Here is a 17,108-nt window from a genome sequence, read left to right as displayed (position 1 = left end):
GTCCCTGTGTCGGTGTCCCCGCTGCAGCCCGAGCACGGCTGTGCCAGCTGGGGTGATGTCTTGGGGGGTTTTGGCCGTGCCGGGGCCCCGTGGGGTGTCGCGGTGCCGTTGCTGCTCTCTGCCTCTTACCCCTCTTTTCTTTCTCTCCTCCTCCCTCGCTGCTGTCAGCTGGACCCCGCAGCCTCCGCCCCGGCACCCAGCCAGGTACCGTACCCCTGTCCTCAGGAGCTCTCTGCTTCCACTGGCAACCTCCCGCTGTCCTCTGTCTGCCGCTGGGCTGGCGTCTGCGCCCGCGCCTCGTGCTGGAGCGTAAGGCTTTCCCCACCCAGGGCTGCTGCAGAGAGCGGCCAGGGTGGCCCCGCGTCTTCATCGCGCTCCCTCGGTCGCAGCAAGCCGAGCCTGCAGGGCATGGCCGGGGCTGGGAGCCTCTCCCCGGGCTCACTTGTTGCAGCTCCGGGCTCCCCGTGGCCGTGCTGGGGCACGTGGTGGACAGCCAGGCACCCCGGCTGCTGTCAGTGGAGGTGGCAGGAGGACGGTGGCTCTCAGCCTGGCTGGGGAGGGCAGGGGCTTCCAGCGGGCAGGGAAGGGGCAGAGCCAGGCAGAAGGGCCGGTGAGCATCAGGGAGAGGTGCAGGAGTGGGGGCAGTGCCCTGGTTCCCCGCGTGTCCCTGCGCCGGCACTCGCTGGGCATGCACCAGAGTATCCCGGGCGCACGGCACAGCCACCTCCAGCCCCGGGTGCTGTGCCCTCACCCCCAGCCTGCGCTGGGAGCTTGGCCACCCGGCCTCGTGGCCACCTTCCCAGCTCCGTGCATGTCCAGCACCGTGCTGGAGCTGCTGCTGTGCTGGCAGAGCTGTCCCAGCTGCGGTGTCTGCGTGGCCAGGGGCTCCGGGGTGGCCACGCTTCGCCGCACGCCTCCGCTCTCTTCCCCCACTGCTTCCTGTGCTCGCTGCGGGGCAGAGCGTGGCCCTTCTCGCCCTCACGCCCCATCTCTCGGCCTCGATAGGGACAAGTGGACGATGTCCTGGCAGCCCCCTTTGGCCCCGTCCCTGCTGCAGCTCAGGTTTGGCTCCGGGGCTCGCCCTGCTCGCGGGTAGCGGGGACGTCCCCCACGTGCCGGCTGTGCCAGCCCGACCTTACCCACCCCCGTGGGACTGTGCCACCGCTGTGCTGTGTCCTGTGTCCCTGCGTCATGTCCCCGCAGCATGTCCTGTGTCCCTGCAGCATGTCCTGCGTCCCCACAGCACGCCACGTGTCCCTGTGTCCCAGCACGGCTACACGAGTGGCACGGGGGTGCCGTGGGTGCCGGGGCTGCAGTTTGGGAGCACAGCCAGGGTTGTGTGTGGTGACCGCATCCCAGGGTCGTTGTGGCTTTGTGTCTACCCCCGGCTGTGTCAGGGACAGGGGGGCTCTGCAGCTCCAAACCCTCTGGGATCCCCAGGGCAGCGGACAAGTTGGGGACACGTTTCGGGAGGGCTCGGGGCTGACAGAAGGCGGCACGGCGCCACGCTCCCTCCAGCCCCGTGTCCCCCTGTCTCGCAGGCCAAGACGGAGGAGCAGATAGCTGCCGAGGAGGCTTGGTATGAGACCGACAAGGTGTGGCTGGTGCACAAGGATGGCTTCTCCTTGGGTGAGTTGGGGTCGGGCCAGGCCACGGGGGTGCCCGGCACGGCCCCGCTGAGCCCCGCGTGCCCTTGCAGGCAGCCAGCTGCGGCCGGAGGAGGCCAGCGCCCTGCCCGAGGGCAAGGTGAAGGTGAAGCTGGACCACGACGGAGCCGTCCTGGAGGTGGAGGAGGACGACGTGGAGAAGGTAGGGCCGCGGGATGGGGGGCCGCGGGGCGGTGGGGACCCCCGTTCCCCGCCTGACCCCCGGCCCCGCTCCCAGGCGAACCCCCCGTCCTGCGACCGCGTGGAGGACCTGGCCAGCCTCCTCTACCTCAACGAGTCCAGCGTCCTGCACACGCTGCGGCAGCGCTACGGCGGCAACCTCATCCACACCTACGCCGGCCCCACCATGGTCGTCATCAACCCGCTGAGCTCCCCCTCCATGTACTCCGAGAAGGTGACGCCGGGGTGGGGGGGACGGTGGCGCACGCTGGTGGCGCTGGAGCTGTGTCACCCTTCAGAGGTGCTCCTGCGGGGCCTCAGGGTGCCGAGCGTCCCCCGCTTCTCCCCCCAGGTCATGCACATGTTCAAGGGGTGCCGCAGGGAGGACACGTCCCCGCACATCTACGCCGTGGCCCAGGCTGCCTACCGCAGCATGCTGATGAGCCGCCAGGACCAGGCGGTCGTGCTGCTGGGCGCCAGCGGCAGCGGCAAGACCACCAACTGCCAGCACCTCGTCCAGTACCTCGCCACCATCGCCGGCAGCACCGGCAAGGTCTTCTCCGGTGAGTGCTCGCCTCGGGGCCCCCTGCCACCTCCTCACGCCCCTCGCTTTGCGGTCACGGTGCTGCTCTCTCACTCGTCTCACCGCCGGCGCCCTCGCCGCGTGCACGCCGCCGGCCACGCGCACCCCACCGCCCCGCTTGTTTCCTCCTCGCAGCGGAGAAGTGGCAGGCTCTCTACACCGTCCTGGAGGCTTTTGGCAATAGCAGCACCAGCATGAACGGCAACGCCACGCGCTTCTCCCAGATCATCTCCCTGGACTTCGACCAGGCTGGGCAGGTGGCGTCCGCCTCCGTACAGGTGAGGGGCCGGGGCGGCCCCCTCGGCGCAGGAGCCGGTCCGTCCCGAGGGCGTTTTCTCCTGCCAGCTCTCCTTTCTAACCCGCTCCTGCCAGCCCGGCCGTGTTCGCAGCCAAGCGTCGAGCTCGTGGCTTTGTTTGCAGCCAGTCGGGGTGATAACAGCAGCCCTTAAAATGCAGCAGAGCCCCTTCGTGCTCCAGTGCACCTGCTGATCGAGCCCTGCGCCCCCAGGAGAGATGCTCGGGGTTTGCGTGGGTGTTTGCCTTACTGCAGCGTCCTGCAGAGCAGGGCCAGGAGACCTCCACGTCTCCTTGGGAGCCCAGGGAAAAGGAAATCCTGGGCTGGCAGCAAGGATGAGGCTGGGGCTGGGGGGTCTTGGTGGGAGTGTGGCCCTCGGGGATGGTTCCCAACCCTTCTGACCTCTCCCAGACGCTGCTGCTGGAGAAGCTCCGTGTCGCCCGGCGCCCTGCCAACGAGGCCACCTTCAACGTCTTCTACTACCTGCTGGCCTGCCCCGACAGCGCCCTGCGGTGAGCCTGGCCCCGGCACGGGGGTCTCTGAGGTCTCCCGGCACCTCAGGGTCCAACCTGGGTGGTGTTTCCCCCAACAGGACCGAGCTCCACTTCAACCACCTGGCGGAGAACAACGTCTTCGGCATCGTGCCCCTCGCCAAGGTCCTGCCTGCTGCGGGGCTGGGCAAGGGGCTACAGCGGGGTTTGGGCATGGGGAAGGAGATGGGAGAGCCAGGGTGGCCCTGTCCCATCGGGCAGGGGGATTTCTGCTGGTCCCCGGCCCCTCTGGGTGCTCGTGGCCTGGCCAGAGGCACTGGGAGCTGTCACCCTGTGCCAATGGCTCCCGTTGCTCTCCGCAGCCCGAGGAGAAGCAGAAGGCAGCCCAGCAGTTCAACAAGCTGCAGGCTGCCATGAAGGTGATGGGCATCTCCAGCGATGAGCAGAAAGCCTTCTGGCTCGTCCTGGGGGCCATTTGTCACCTGGGGGCCGCCGGAGCCACCAAAGGTAACGGGGCTGGGACGCGTTAAGCTGAGCTCAGTTCTGCTGGCTGGTCGGGGTCCAGATTGATGCTGGCACCTCTGTGCCTTGCAGACAGGCTCCGGGGGTGTTTTGGGGTTGTGCAAGCTGACGGGCAGTGCTCTGGGTGCTCCGTGGCACCTGGATTTGTCCCCTTGGTCGGGGTGAGTGGGGTAGCTCCCAGCCAACAGGGATCAAACACCATGAGCACCACCAGAGTGAGACCCTGGCACCGTCCCTGTCACATCGGGGAGTTTTGGGGCTGGGGACGAGGGAGCGTGGGGGGCGCACATGTGTTGTCCCCCCCACCTAACGCCGTTCCCTCCCCTGTCCTCCCACAGAACCACTGGCAGATGGAGCTGGTAACTGGAGCCATGCAGGGCTCTGCTCCGGGCTTGGTGGTGGTCTGGGGGCTAAGAAGGGGCTTGGGGTGCTGCTGGGGTGCTGGGAGCAGCCCCGGGCTGGGCTCTGGTAGCCCTGGGGTTACCTCTTGGCACCCCAGCACGGGAGTGCACCGTGGGCTTGCCCTGGTGGCACTGGTTCACCTCTTCACTGCTGGGGGGGTGAATTTGGCTCGGGGGGCTGAGGGTGCCTCTGCAGCTGCTCTTCTCCCCGCTGGGGGTCTTGTGTTACCCCCAAGGTGCTGGAAGCCCCCTCTGCTGCCTGCCCTGGGCTCTGCATGCTCGCAGGAGGCTTGGATCGAGGGGTTCAGCAGCTTGGGGGGAGGGAATCGAGATGGAAATGGGCGGAGAGCCCCATTTGTGCCGCGTTTTGGAGCGGGTTTTGGGTGCTCGGCGGGCACAGCGTGCTCCCAGGGGCGCTTCGAGGCACTAGAGGGCAGCAGGGCCCCGCTGCTGCACCGCTGCGGGGACGCATGGCTGGTGCGGGAGCCTCTGCGAGGGGCTGGGGGCATCCCCAAATCCTGCTCAGGGGGAGCATCCCCAAATCCTGCCTGTGGGGGGGGAGCATTCCAGCCCAACTCCTGCTCCCGGTGCCTTCCTTGCATCTCGCAGGCCCTGGGGATGCTCAGCACCAGCTCGGCCGCCCCAGCCCCCTTTTTCCTGGGGCTGGATCTGGGCAGGTGGTGCCCGTGGTGCTTGCTGTGGGGCAGGGGCAGACCCCACAGCGGGTCTCAGCATCTCACATCTCACCGTGGCGGTGCTCAGGGGGTCGGGGGGGGGGGTTAGGAACCAGGCTCGGTGCGTGTGGGTTTCGGCAGGAGGGCGTCCCCGCGTCGCGTGCCCGCGCTGCCGCGTGCCGGTGTTGCTAACCCCTGTCTCTGTTCGCATGGTGCATGCTGCCCTTTTGCAATGCAGACGCCGACGAAGGTAAAGTCCTGTTCTCCGCGCGGCTCTGGCTTCCCCGCCCCGTCCCACCCTCGTGTCCCCCCCCCCTCCGTGTCCCCATTAACCCGCTCCCACCTCCCTTCCCCGCCCCGTGTCCGTGTGTCTGTCCGGCAGCCGCGGTCTGTCCCGCTGCGCCGAGCAGGGACATGTCAAAGCGGGGGGCAGTGATGGAGAGGGGTGTCCCCATCTCCCAGCATGGCTCAGCCTTGCAGGGAGGCGAAGCCACTCACCCCCCATCTCCTCAAATCGAGCCCCAAATTTTTCCTCTTGGTGCTGGCCACGTGCAAGCCCCGGGTTCCCCCTGCGCCAGCCGTGCACAGCATCCCCGCCTCGGGGTTGGCTTTTGTGTGCCACCCCTGTCCCCATCCCACCGTGGGGGACCCAGTGACCAGCCGGGGTGCACCAGGAGAGCCCCGAAGGTGGGACAGCCGGCGCTGAGCCTCCTTTTTTTCCCCCCTCAGCCGGGAGGAAGCAGTTTGCGCGGCACGAGTGGGCTCAGAAAGCCGCCTACCTGCTGGGCTGCAGCCTGGAGGAGCTCTCCTCCTCCATCTTCAAGCACCAGCCCAAGGGCACGCTGCAGCGCTCCACCTCCTTCCGACAGGGCCCCGAGGAGCAGGGCATGGGCGATGGCACAGGTAGGGCGCGGGGAGGCACGGGTGGCCCCAAGGGGGACGCTCGGTTGGGGACACTCAGGGCGCAGCCGTCCCCTCCGCCAGGTCCCAAGCTGACGGCGCTGGAGTGCCTGGAGGGCATGGCCGCGGGCTTGTACTCGGAGCTCTTCACCCTCCTCATCTCCCTCCTCAACAGGTACACGACGGGATTTGGGGTGGGGGGTGGCAGGGGAGGTCGGTCAGCACCCACCCCCCCACCCACCCACCCCGTTGGTGTCCCCTCCCGTCCCCCGCAGGGCGCTCAAGTCCAGCCAGCACTCGGTGTGCTCGGTGACGGTGGTGGACACCCCCGGGGCGCAGAACCCCGAGGTGGCGGGGCAGAGCCGCGGGGCCACCTTCGAGGAGCTGTGCCACAACTACGCCCAGGAGCGCCTGCAGCTCCTCTTCCACCAGCGCACCTTCGCCCAGGAGCTGGAGCGCTACAAGGAGGTAGCGGGGACGCCCCCGGGGGCGCCGTCACCCCCTCCTCTCTCCTTTCTGCTCCAGCATCTCCTGTGACACCTCCCCCCCCCCCCCCCCTGCTCCCCAAATTTCTTAACAAGTGGTCGCTCAGGACCGGGTCCAACCCAATCAGCTCTGACACCGCGCTCTCTGCTTCAGGGGTCTCTCCGGGGGGGTTCCCACCGCCGATGGTGCCGGCAAATGTGCCCTGGGGGGCCTGCTGCGGGTGGTGGGAGGGTGACGGTGGCCGCTGCTCCATCTCGGCACCACCTGGGTGCCCACGGGGACCCTTTTTGGTGTCACGGGGACCCCTTTTGGTGTCCTGACTGCCCCTGGCACCTCTCCCTGGAGCAGCGGGGCGGTGGGACGCCCGGGAAACCCCCATCTCCTGTCTAGATCCGATTGAGACTAACGTACTGACCGGCCCGCGGGGGCCCTAACGCTGATCTCCAGTCACACAGGCACTAATCGCTCCTCTGTCCGTCCTCTCCAGGAAAACATAGAGCTTGCACTGGCTGACACAGAGCCCGCTACCTGGGGCTCTGTAGCCACTGTAGACCAGCCCTCACACCAGGCACTGGTAAGCACCCACAGCGCTTCCTCGCGGCCTCCATCCCGGCCGTGACCCAGCTCCTCTGCGGCCACCTCCATCCCCAAAACCCGCTCCTGCAGCACGGATGAGGGCCGGGACAGCGGGGCTGGAGGCAGCTGCTGCTGCTCCTCCTCGTAACCGAGCGGCTGCTGGCAGCCCCGCGATCCATTACGGCGGGTTATTGAGCATTAGGCACGGCGATAGCATCGGCCGTGCTGCTTTGCTGTCCTTTTAGCGGTAATTATGGGGAAGGAAAGGTGATTTCCTAAGTGCTTGGCAATGAGAGCGTGACTGAGCGTGTGAGCAGCGGGCAGCCCTGGTGCATCCCCGGCACTGTGCTCCCCGGTGCCTCCGGGAGGGGAGGATGAGGGCAGGATGGCCCTGGGGCGATCCCTGGCATGCTCCAGTCCCCGGGGTGCTTTGATCCCCGGGGTGCTTTGATCCCCGGGTGCTTTGATCCCCGGGATGCTCCGCTCTGCAGGGTGCACCCATCCTTGGGGTGCCCTGGTCCTTGGGGTGCTCCGTTCCCTGCTGGATGAGGCTTTCAGAGACTGAGTGGGGCTGCTGGCGCTGGCCCCGCACCGGGTTTGATCCCAGGGGTGCCAGAGCGCAGCGTTTGGCTCGCCACCGAGCTTGGCGCGTTACGTTTGCCTCTTTCCCTGCCAGGTACCCACTAAGCAGGGGCCGTTTCGCGCGGCGCCGCTTTGCCGTGCTGCTGGCAGCAGAGGAGGTTGCATGCTCCCCGCGTCTCCCCCGGTCCCCCCCCAATCCCTGCCCACCTCCAGGTCCCGGTACCAACGCGGTGTCACCCACAGGTCCGCTCGCTGGCCCGCACCGACGAGGCACGGGGGCTGCTGTGGCTGCTGGAGGAGGAGGCGCTGCAGCCAGGCGGCAGCGAGGACACCTTGCTGGAGCGGCTCTTCGCCTACTACGGTCCCCAGGAGGGGGGCAAGAAAGGTCTGGGGGGGCGACCGGCACCACGTGGCTGCGCCGGCTGAGCCGGCTGCGGTGCCCGTGCCCAGCGGTGCCGTGTCTCCCCGCAGGGCACGACCCGCTGCTCCCCAGCGACAAGCCCCGGCACTTCTTCCTGGGCCACAGCTCGGGGACCAACTGGGTGGAGTACGATGCCACGGGCTGGCTCAACCACGTCAAGCACAACCCGGCCACCCAAAACGCCTCCGTCCTGCTGCAGGAGTCGCAGAAGTGAGTGGGGTCCCCCGGGCTTGGGGAAGGAGCCTGGGAGAGGGGTGATTTTGGGGGTGACGTCCTCTCCGTGCCCCGCAGGAAGGTCATCAGCAGCCTGTTCGTGGGCCGGGGCGGGTCGGCGCTGGTGCTGTCGGGCTCGGTGGCGGGGCTGGAGGGGGGCTCGCAGCTGGCCCTGCGCCGCGCCACCAGCATGCGCAAGACCTTCACCACCGGCGTGGCCGCCGTCAAAAAGAAGTCGCTGTGCATCCAGATCAAGCTGCAAGTGGTGAGTGGGGGGCCCTCAGGATGATTGGGGGGGGTCCCAGCACCCTCGATGGCACGGGTGTGTGTCCCCGGGTCCTGTTGGGGCACTGCCCCGTGTCACCTCTCCCCCGTCCCCGCAGGATGCCCTCATCGACAGCATCAAGAAGTCCAAGCTGCACTTCGTGCACTGCTTCCTGCCCAAGGCGGCGGGGGGCGGCGGGGACCCCCGGGGGCTGCCGTGCCGGCGGGTGAGCGGCAGCGAGCTGGAGCTGCCGGCCGAGCACTGCGAGGCCGCGGGGCTGATGCAGCTCGACGTGCCCCTCCTGCGCGCCCAGCTCCGCGGCTCCCGCCTGCTGGACGCCCTCCGCATGTACCGTCAAGGTGAGCCCCCCCCCGTCCAAAATTTAGGGTCCGATCCTGCCACCCACGGGCATCCCGGCTGCGGAGAGAGCGAGAACGTGGCAGTAGGGGAGCAAATCCCCCGTCTGCAGCGCGGGGCCCCACGGGGAACCCCTTTGGCACGCGTCCTTGCGCAGAGCCCAGCTGCTGCCAGCTTTTCCCGTCCCGGGGGGGCTGGCCCCGCTCCCCCCCGCGGGGCTGTTGTCACATCGGGGCTCGGTGCCGGGGACAGGCATGGCCTTACTTGGGTGTCTGCGCCGGTGCTGCCCGGCTGCTGGCAGCGATCCCGCTGGCAGCCGGCCCCGGTCCCGACGGGGAGGGGGGCTCCGGGTCGCGCTCAGCCAAGTGCTGGGGGATGCGGCCTCGGGGCCAGACCCTTCCTGCAGCCTTTGGAAATCGATGCCGGGCGCACACCTCCCCGCAGCGATGAACATGACTCCCCCCCAAGCTGTGGAGGGGTCAGCCTCTTCATCAGCACCCCCCTCGTTAATTAAGATGGGGAGGCTCGGCAATTAATTGCGGCTCAGGCCGGACCCGTAGTGGGGCCCGCCTGCTTGCACGGGTGACACACATGTCCCTGCTCTCCCCTGGGGCAGCAATCTGGCTGCTTTCACCCCACATCTTGGCTGAAATTATTAAACAACAAGGCCAAGGAAAACCTCCAGCAGCCGTCCTGGGTGGCCCCGTTGGATCTCCCAAAGGACAGGGGAGGGGGCAGCGTGCGTGCGGGGGCACGGGGCTGTCCCCGGCCATCCCCCGGGCATCCTGGCTGCCCCACGGCCCCCCTATCCTCTGCTCTGCCCCCAGGCTACCCCGACCACATGGTGTTTGCCGAGTTCAGGCGGCGTTTCGACGTCCTGGCCCCGCACCTGACCAAGAAGCACGGGCGCAACTACATCGTGGTGGACGAGAAGCGGGTACGCGTGCCTGGCACCCCTTGGGGTCCTGGGATCCTGCACCCTGGGGTCCTGCACCCTGTCCCTGACCTCTCTCCCTCCCCACAGGCAGTGGAGGAGCTCCTGGAGTCGCTGGACCTGGAGAAGAGCAGCTACCACATGGGCTTGAGCCGGGTAGGACCCCGCCGGGGCCGTCCCTGCCCGCTGCAGGCTTCGGGGTCTGGCTGAGGGCAGGGTGGGCGCAGCGGCACAAGGGCAGCAGTGTGCGCTCCCACCCACGCCATTCCTCACGCCTTGGGAATAAAAACCCCGAATAAAAACCCTACACAGGACGGGGCCAGGGGGCTGGGGAAGGGCGAGGATGTGGTGGGGACAAGGGGACACAAGTGGCACATCCCCACCGGCCAGCACAGCGGGATGGTGGCACCGCATCTCCCCCCTTTTATTTTTTTTCCCCCCTCCTGCAGGTGTTTTTCCGGGCGGGCTCGCTGGCCAGGCTGGAGGAGCAGCGGGACGCGCAGACGAGCAGGAACATCACCCTGTTCCAGGCGGCGTGCAGGGGCTTCCTGGCACGGCAGCTCTTCAAGAAGAGGAAGGTTCGTGGCGCCTCTCCCCTCCCCGCTCCGCTGCACAATTTCGCCTAAAATGGGCAGCGCAGCTTTTCTGCCGCCGCCTGGCCCAGCGCCTCCTCCTCCCGCCTCTCTCTCCCCCTCCCCGGGAGCCGTGGGGAGCCGTGGGGAGCCGTGGGGCCAGCCCCGGGGCCGTCGGCTCCGTCCTGCCCCGCTGGGCTGCCGGGATGAAGCGGCCGTGCCAGCTCCTGCTTTTTATTATTAAGGAGCGCGTAAAATAGGCACCGCGGCGGCGCCTCGCCCGCGGCGAGGTTAGCTCGTGCGGGTGCCGGAGGTAATCGGACAGCAGATGAGCCAGGAGCAATTAGCCCACATGCTAATGAAGGGGAGTGCGCCGGGGTGGCGGTGGGGGTGCTGAGCACCCGTGCGTCCTGCTGGGCCGGCGGCGCCCCGCGGCAGCCGTGCCGACGCCGTGTGCCCCGCGCAGATCCAGGATTTGGCCATCCGCTGCGTGCAGAAGAACATCAAGAAGAACAAGGGGGTGAAGGACTGGCCCTGGTGGAAGCTCTTCACCACCGTGCGGCCCCTCATCGAGGTGCAGCTCACCGAGGACCAGATCCGGGGCAAAGACGTGGGTACCGCTGCGCCGGGGGGGGGCGGGGATGGGGCAGGATGGGGCCGGGTGCGCCTTGGAGACGGGCAGGGACCCTCAGCGGGGTGGGCTGCGGGATCCCACAGAGGGTGGGCTGCAGGGTCACCACTGCCCCGTGTCCCCCAGCACGAATTGCTCCCTAATTTACGAAGCAGCATGTCGTTAGCATCCCGAGAGCCCGGTTACAAGGCGTGGAGAATGGAAACGAAACCGGGCACCGTGCGCAGGGGGTTCTTCACGGCACAGGCAACCAGACACCGTGCCCCCCCGCCTGGCACCGAGCTGCTGCCAGCTCAGCTTTCACCTCGGGCACCCGGGGTGGGGGCTCTGAGGTCCCCTCCTGTCCCCCCCAGCCTGCCTGCTGGCACCAGGGGACAAGGGAGAGAGCGATGTGCTCGCAGCTGGCAGGCAGCACGGAGCCCTGTGCTGGTTGGGCATCCCCCCAGGATCCCCTCCCTCTCCGCCTGGGCTGGGTGCCCTAAACCCTTTGGGTGCTGGGAGAGGAGGAGAGCGGCTTTGTTTGCTCCCACCCCTTTTCCCGGGGGGGGGGGGAGGGGGTGCAGGGACCCCCCTCTCTGCCGGAGGCCAACTTTGCGTGGCCTCCGGGTGTTTCGGCACCATTTATGGGGTTGGAGTTGGCCGCCGGAGCCAGCGCAGGCTGGGGAAAGTCCCTGCCCAGCCCTTGGCAGGGGAGAGCCCCCGCACCGCCAGCGCCTCCCAGCCCCGGGGAGCCCCCACCCGGCCCTCCCCGCGCCGGGGGGGAGGGTGCTGGGGGTGCAGAGCATCGTGCCTGCCAGCCCCTTCCCTCGGCGCCTGCCCCCTCCCTCACCGCCCGCCGCTGTGTTGCAGGAAGAGATCCAGCAGCTCAAGAGCAAGCTCGAGAAGGTGGAGAAGGAGCGCAACGAGCTGCGGCTCAACAGCGACCGCCTGGAGAGCAGGGTAGGTCCCAGCCGGCCCCGGGTGGGCGCAGCGCGTCCCCAAACCCCGGTGCCTGCCTCCCACCACCACCACCACCACCACGTCCCCGCTGCCCCCAGATCACGGAGCTGACGTCGGAGCTGACGGACGAGCGCAACACGGGCGAGTCGGCCTCCCAGCTGCTGGACGCCGAGACGGCCGAGAGGCTCCGGGCCGAGAAGGAGATGAAGGACCTGCAGGTAACCCACCGTGCCTCTGCCCGGCCCCCGCGGCACCTCCCCGGGTCCCCACGAGGCTCACCGGGGCCGTGTCCCCTGGCAGGCCAAGTACGATGCCCTGAAGAAGCAGATGGAGTCCATGGAGATGGAGGTGATGGAAGCTCGGCTCATCCGGGCAGCCGAGCTCAACGGCGAGCTGGACGACGATGATTCAGGTACCGTGGCACAGCAGGCACCTAAAACTTTGAGTTCACCCCGGGGTGCCCCCTTGGAGTGTCGCCCACCACAGTCCCCCGGTGCCCCCCGCACAGGAGGCGAGTGGCGGCTGAAATACGAGCGGGCGGTGCGGGAGATCGACTTCACCAAGAAGCGGCTGCAGCAGGAGCTGGAGGACAAGCTGGAGGTGGAGCAGCAGGGCAAGAGGCAGCTGGAGAGGAGGGTGAGTGGAGCTCTGCCCAGAGACCCCCCCCCCCCTCCCCAATTTTTTTACCCCCTCCTGCCCACCCCACGGCCCTGAGCACCCTGCCTGCCCCTGCGCGCAGCTGGCGGACCTGCAGGCGGACAGCGAGGAGGGCCAGCGGGCGCTGCAGCAGCTGAAAAAGAAGTGCCAGCGCCTGGCGTCCGAGCTGCAGGACACCAAGCTGCACCTGGAGGGCCAGCAGGGACGCAACCACGACCTGGAGAAGAAGCAGCGGAGGTGGGGTGGCGCGGGGACGGGGACGGGGTGGTGGCACCCCCCGCCGGGAGGCTCCGGGAGCCTCTCTCGCAGCGTGGTTTTACCATTTTAGCTGGGATTTGGGCACTTCACCAGCTCCCGCTTGGGCGAGGCGCTTTGCACGGGGAAGATGAGGCTCCCTTTTCCCTGGGATGTGGTGTGGGGGATGCTCGGGGCTGGGGAGCCCCTTCCCCACGTGGGGGACCCCGCTGCCCCCCCAGGGGTCCGGGGCTGAGCGAACCCCCAAGTGGGGCTGTGCCCTGCGGCTCTGCTCGGCGCCCGCTCTCTTCCCGTCTCCTCTCCCAGCCCCAAAGTTTGCTAACGTTATTAAGCAGCAGGGACGCTTTCATCTCATTATGGTAATGATCACACACACAAATACAGCGAGAGAATCCAATCTAATTAATTTCAATTTCCGCGGATTGGAGTCTGTGTTAATGCAGCTGTTTATTACCCAGCGCGAAGAAAAATGGGGATTAGCTGCCGGGGTGTGTAACACAGGTCACAAACCCGAGTGCAGGGTTATTTTCCAAGCCCTAGAGGCAGCGATTTCAGAGCAAACCCCTCTGATCCTCTCTTGGGGGCGTTGGGAGGGGCTGAGCGCTGCCATGCCGGGGGCTCACGTCCCTGTGGCTATCCGGGGATGGGACCAGGGAGCCGAGGCACTGCAAGAGCCCCTCTGTGCTGGAGACCCCTGTGCGTTGTAGCCCCTCTGCGTCCTGCTTCAAGCAGCCGTCCCCACGTAGCCAAGCCCCCACCAGCAGCCACGGTCCCACCGGCACACGACAGCCCCATGGGGAGGCTGCTCGGGTGCGCACCGCAAGCGCCGCGCTCCCGAGGAGCCGTTGGGTGAAGGTGCTGGGAGGATTTGCTCCGAGCATCTCCCCGCTGGAGACGAAAGGGCTCGTAAGCAGCACGGCCAGCAGCGATGCCAGGTGGAGCAGGGCTGGTGGGGGCACGGGGCGCTGAGCTCGCCGCGCTCTCGCCGCGCAGATTCGACGGCGAGCTCTCGCAGGCGCACGAGGAGGCGCAGCGGGAGAGGCTGCAGCGGGAGAAGCTGAGCCGCGAGAAGGACGTGCTGGTGGCCGAGGTCTTCGGCCTCAAGCAGCTGCTGGAGGTGAGAGGCGCCCGGCACCTCGCCGCTCGCCACGCCGGGCACCCCCACCACCACCCCCGGCTCACCGCCGCTCCCCGTCCCCGCAGGATAAGGACTCGGACATCGCCGGGCTGACGCAGCGGGCGGAGGCGCTGGAGGCCGAGCTGCAGGACATCTCCTGCCAGGAGTCGAAGGACGAGGCGTCCCTCGCCAAGGTGAAGAAGCAGCTGCGGGACCTGGAAGCCAAGGTGAAGGACCAGGAGGAGGAACTGGACGAGCAGGCTGGCACCATCCAGATGCTGGAGCAGGTACGGCGGGGAGGGGCGAGGGCTCGGCCGCCCCGCGTGCGCGTGGGTTTCTGGGCGGGGTGGTTTCGTGCAGGGCTGTCATTACCTGGGCCGGGCTTGCCCGGTGAGCGGAGGCGACCGCCCTCACCCCGGCATCAGGCCAGGCTACGACTGCGGACGCAGCTCCCGGCCCGTGGCGCCGCCACCATGGCACGGCAGGTCACCACGGGGCGGGCGGCGCGGTCGGCCGAGGAGCAGGGGGTTTACTGGGTGAGCAGGGCAGCGGCGTGGGGGCGTCCCCGTGTCCCCTTGGCTCTTACCACCCCCCCCTTCTCTCCCCTTTTTTCCAGGCCAAGCTGCGGCTCGAGATGGAGATGGAGAGGCTGCGGCAGACCCACGCCAAGGAGGTGGAGAGCCGCGACGAGGAGGTGGAGGAGATTCGGCAGTCGTGCCAGAAGAAGGTAGGGCTTGGCCACGGCCCCGCTGCCCAAAGGGGAGGCTGGGATGCATCCCGTGCCCCAGCTGGCTGCCGGGGAGGTGCTGGGGACACCATCACACAACGCCCGGCTCCCACGCGCCCGCTGCCCGGCTCCAGCAGGCTTGGCAGGTCCGACCGGTCCCGCTCGCACGCTGGGCACCTCGCCGCTCATTGCGCAAACGGGTGCTCGCCGTGTCCGGCCCGAGGGGTCACCCCCTGTCCCCGGGGCACGTGGCACACATCTGGGGGGTTGTCCCCATCCCTGTCCCCCCTGACCGGGCTCCCCGGGCTCTCCGCAGCTGAAGCAGATGGAGGTGCAGCTGGAGGAGGAGTACGAGGACAAGCAGAAGGTGCTGAGAGAGAAGCGGGAGCTGGAGAGCAAATTATCGGCCGTCAGCGACCAGGTAGGGCGCGGGGACACCCAGGTGCCGTGGGGGGGTCACCACAGCACGGTGCCTGGCACGGCTTTCCCTCTGCAGGCCAACCAGAGGGACTTCGAGACGGAGAAGCGCCTGCGCCGCGACCTGAAGAGGACGAAGGCGCTGCTGGCCGACGCGCAGATCATGCTGGACCACCTGAAGAACAACGCACCCAGCAAGAGGGAGATCGCCCAGCTCAAGAACCAGGTGGGTCCGGGCTGGCCGCCCCCACAGCGTGTCCCCCGAGGGGCTGGGGATGTCCCCGTGCCCCCAGGCCGGGTGCTGAGCCGTGTCCCTGCAGCTCGAGGAGTCCGAGTTCACCTGCGCGGCCGCCGTCAAGGCCCGCAAGTCCATGGAGGTGGAGATTGAAGACCTCCACCTTCAGATCGATGACCTCTCCAAAGCCAAGGCAGCTGTAAGTGATTTCGGGGTGTGCCATGCCGTGGTGGGGACATGCCCCCAGGGGGAGACCCCTTCCCGCTGCCAGCAGGGTGAGCCTACACCCTCTGGGTTTTTTTTGGGGGGATTCTCTGCTGCGTGCCAGGGTGGGTGCCCCCTCCCTGGGGGCTCGGCCAGGTGTAGGGGGGCAGGAGGCACAGCGGGAGGTGCTGTTTTTCCCCCCAGCTGGAAGAGCAGCTGAGCAGGCTGCAGCGGGAGAAGAACGAGGTGCAGAGTCGCCTGGAGGAGGACCAGGAGGACATGAACGAGCTGATGAAGAAGCACAAGGCGGCGGTGGCCCAGGTGAGGGGGAACCCCCGCGCCCCATAACGCCCGTCCCCTGCCGGCCCCGCTAACAGCCCGGCTCGTCCCGCAGGCGTCCCGGGACCTGGCGCAGATGAATGACCTCCAGGCACAGCTGGAGGAGGTCAACAAGGAGAAGCAGGAGCTGCAGGAGAAGGTGAGGAGCAAAGCTGGAGGCGGGGGGACCCAGAAACCCGCTGCTTGCCCCGTGGGACCCCCCAGCATCGTGGGGACTATCCCAGGGGGTCCCCAGAGCTCTCCGTGGGGATGGCGGGGGGGGGAAGGCACAGGGGGAGCTGGCACTGAGGCTGCCTGCCCGCAGCTACAAGCGCTGCAGAGCCAGCTGGAGTTCCTCGAGCAGTCCATGGTGGACAAGTCGCTGGTGAGCCGGCAGGAGGCCAAGATCCGCGAGCTGGAGACCAGGCTGGAGTTCGAGCGGACGCAAGTCAAGCGCCTGGAGGTAGGCGCAGGCACCCCCCTAACAGGCTCAGGCTGGGTCCGACACCCCCCCAGTCCCCACGGAACCACCACGGCGAGGCGACCAAGGCACGAAGCAGCCCAGGGGTCCCCTGGGGACATCCCCGGTGTCCCCAGACCCCCCACGCCGCCGCGGTGCCACCGGCCCCACCGGGGAAGCTCCCGCGGGCGCTGATAACCGTAATCCGCCACCCGGCCCGGCAAAGTGCTGCTATTTCCCTGCATCGACTAAGTGAAATTATAGACTCTCCCGGCCCTGCTAAACGCAGCCTGCTTTATATTCTGCCTCTGCAGCTCTCTGCCGAGGGAGCTGAGCAGCTTAGCTCTCCTCTTAATATTTTCCTAGCTGTTATTTCCCTTCCCGCTCTCTCTGCCGGGGCCATAAATATGCAGCGGCTGGCTCAGCGGCTGCTGGAGAATGGAAGCTATTTTTTCCCTACATTACATGCTGTAATTACTTCGCACAAAGTTAAATCTATTTTTCCAATTCACCAAAGCCCTTGCAATTGTTCTACCCCTTCCCTGGCCTGGGGGGGTGTGTGTGTGGGGGGGGTTCTCCCCGGTGATGCCGCTCTTCCTCCCGCCTCCTTCCCTCATGTAAATTCATGGGGACGGGATCTGGACGAGCCCTCGGGGAGGGTGGCACAGCACCCGTAACCGCAGCAGGTTGGGGGGGGGGATTGCTGCGATTTTGGGGTACCCAGGGGGGCCAGGGCATCGGGGTGCAAGGGAGGATGCTGCGGCTGCCCCCAAAGCCACACGGATGCCCCCGCAGAGCCTGGCCACGAGGCTCAAGGAGAACATGGAGAAGCTGACGGAGGAGAGGGACCAGCGGGCGGCCGCTGAGAACCGGGAGAAGGAGCAGAACAAGCGGCTGCAGCGGCAGCTCCGCGACGTCAAGGAGGAGATGGGCGAGCTGGCCAAGAAGGAGGCGGAGGCCAGCCGCAAGAAGCACGAGCTGGTGAGGGCATCGCTCCGGAGCACCCCCCAAAAAAGGGGCTGCGAGGGCAGTGGGGTCCCTGTGCCCCAC

The 17,108-nt window shown here is 67.6% G+C and overlaps 1 protein-coding gene across 12 annotated transcripts in view; it reads left to right on the top strand.

The window, feature by feature from the left end:
* MYO18A (myosin XVIIIA) overlaps positions 1-17,108 on the top strand; it is a 36,335-nt gene that overhangs the window by 12,880 nt on the left and 6,347 nt on the right. For 6 of the 12 annotated variants that reach the window (XM_084299480.1, XM_084299482.1, XM_084299486.1 and 3 more), the window contains 37 exons: positions 169-204; positions 1,006-1,062; positions 1,542-1,629; positions 1,700-1,809; positions 1,885-2,061; positions 2,179-2,389; positions 2,545-2,687; positions 3,116-3,216; positions 3,297-3,360; positions 3,558-3,702; positions 5,522-5,695; positions 5,777-5,867; positions 5,968-6,160; positions 6,666-6,752; positions 7,580-7,721; positions 7,808-7,967; positions 8,049-8,235; positions 8,354-8,594; positions 9,420-9,529; positions 9,617-9,682; positions 9,976-10,104; positions 10,565-10,708; positions 11,579-11,668; positions 11,767-11,886; positions 11,969-12,080; positions 12,177-12,304; positions 12,408-12,562; positions 13,574-13,697; positions 13,784-13,984; positions 14,314-14,424; positions 14,741-14,845; positions 14,921-15,067; positions 15,162-15,275; positions 15,485-15,601; positions 15,675-15,758; positions 15,924-16,061; positions 16,854-17,039. In XM_084299480.1, coding sequence (XP_084155606.1) covers positions 169-204; positions 1,006-1,062; positions 1,542-1,629; positions 1,700-1,809; positions 1,885-2,061; positions 2,179-2,389; positions 2,545-2,687; positions 3,116-3,216; positions 3,297-3,360; positions 3,558-3,702; positions 5,522-5,695; positions 5,777-5,867; positions 5,968-6,160; positions 6,666-6,752; positions 7,580-7,721; positions 7,808-7,967; positions 8,049-8,235; positions 8,354-8,594; positions 9,420-9,529; positions 9,617-9,682; positions 9,976-10,104; positions 10,565-10,708; positions 11,579-11,668; positions 11,767-11,886; positions 11,969-12,080; positions 12,177-12,304; positions 12,408-12,562; positions 13,574-13,697; positions 13,784-13,984; positions 14,314-14,424; positions 14,741-14,845; positions 14,921-15,067; positions 15,162-15,275; positions 15,485-15,601; positions 15,675-15,758; positions 15,924-16,061; positions 16,854-17,039 — 4,788 coding nt within the window. The remainder of the gene's footprint in view (positions 1-168; positions 205-1,005; positions 1,063-1,541; positions 1,630-1,699; positions 1,810-1,884; positions 2,062-2,178; positions 2,390-2,544; positions 2,688-3,115; positions 3,217-3,296; positions 3,361-3,557; positions 3,703-5,521; positions 5,696-5,776; positions 5,868-5,967; positions 6,161-6,665; positions 6,753-7,579; positions 7,722-7,807; positions 7,968-8,048; positions 8,236-8,353; positions 8,595-9,419; positions 9,530-9,616; positions 9,683-9,975; positions 10,105-10,564; positions 10,709-11,578; positions 11,669-11,766; positions 11,887-11,968; positions 12,081-12,176; positions 12,305-12,407; positions 12,563-13,573; positions 13,698-13,783; positions 13,985-14,313; positions 14,425-14,740; positions 14,846-14,920; positions 15,068-15,161; positions 15,276-15,484; positions 15,602-15,674; positions 15,759-15,923; positions 16,062-16,853; positions 17,040-17,108) is intronic. The other 6 variants (XM_084299488.1, XM_084299487.1, XM_084299484.1 and 3 more) reach the window with 2 other exon arrangements.

The sequence above is a fragment of the Netta rufina genome (assembly GCF_964035555.1).
Source record: "Netta rufina genome assembly, chromosome: 21".
Taxonomy (NCBI): domain Eukaryota; kingdom Metazoa; phylum Chordata; class Aves; order Anseriformes; family Anatidae; genus Netta; species Netta rufina.
This window is presented reverse-complemented; position numbering and strand designations above follow the sequence as displayed.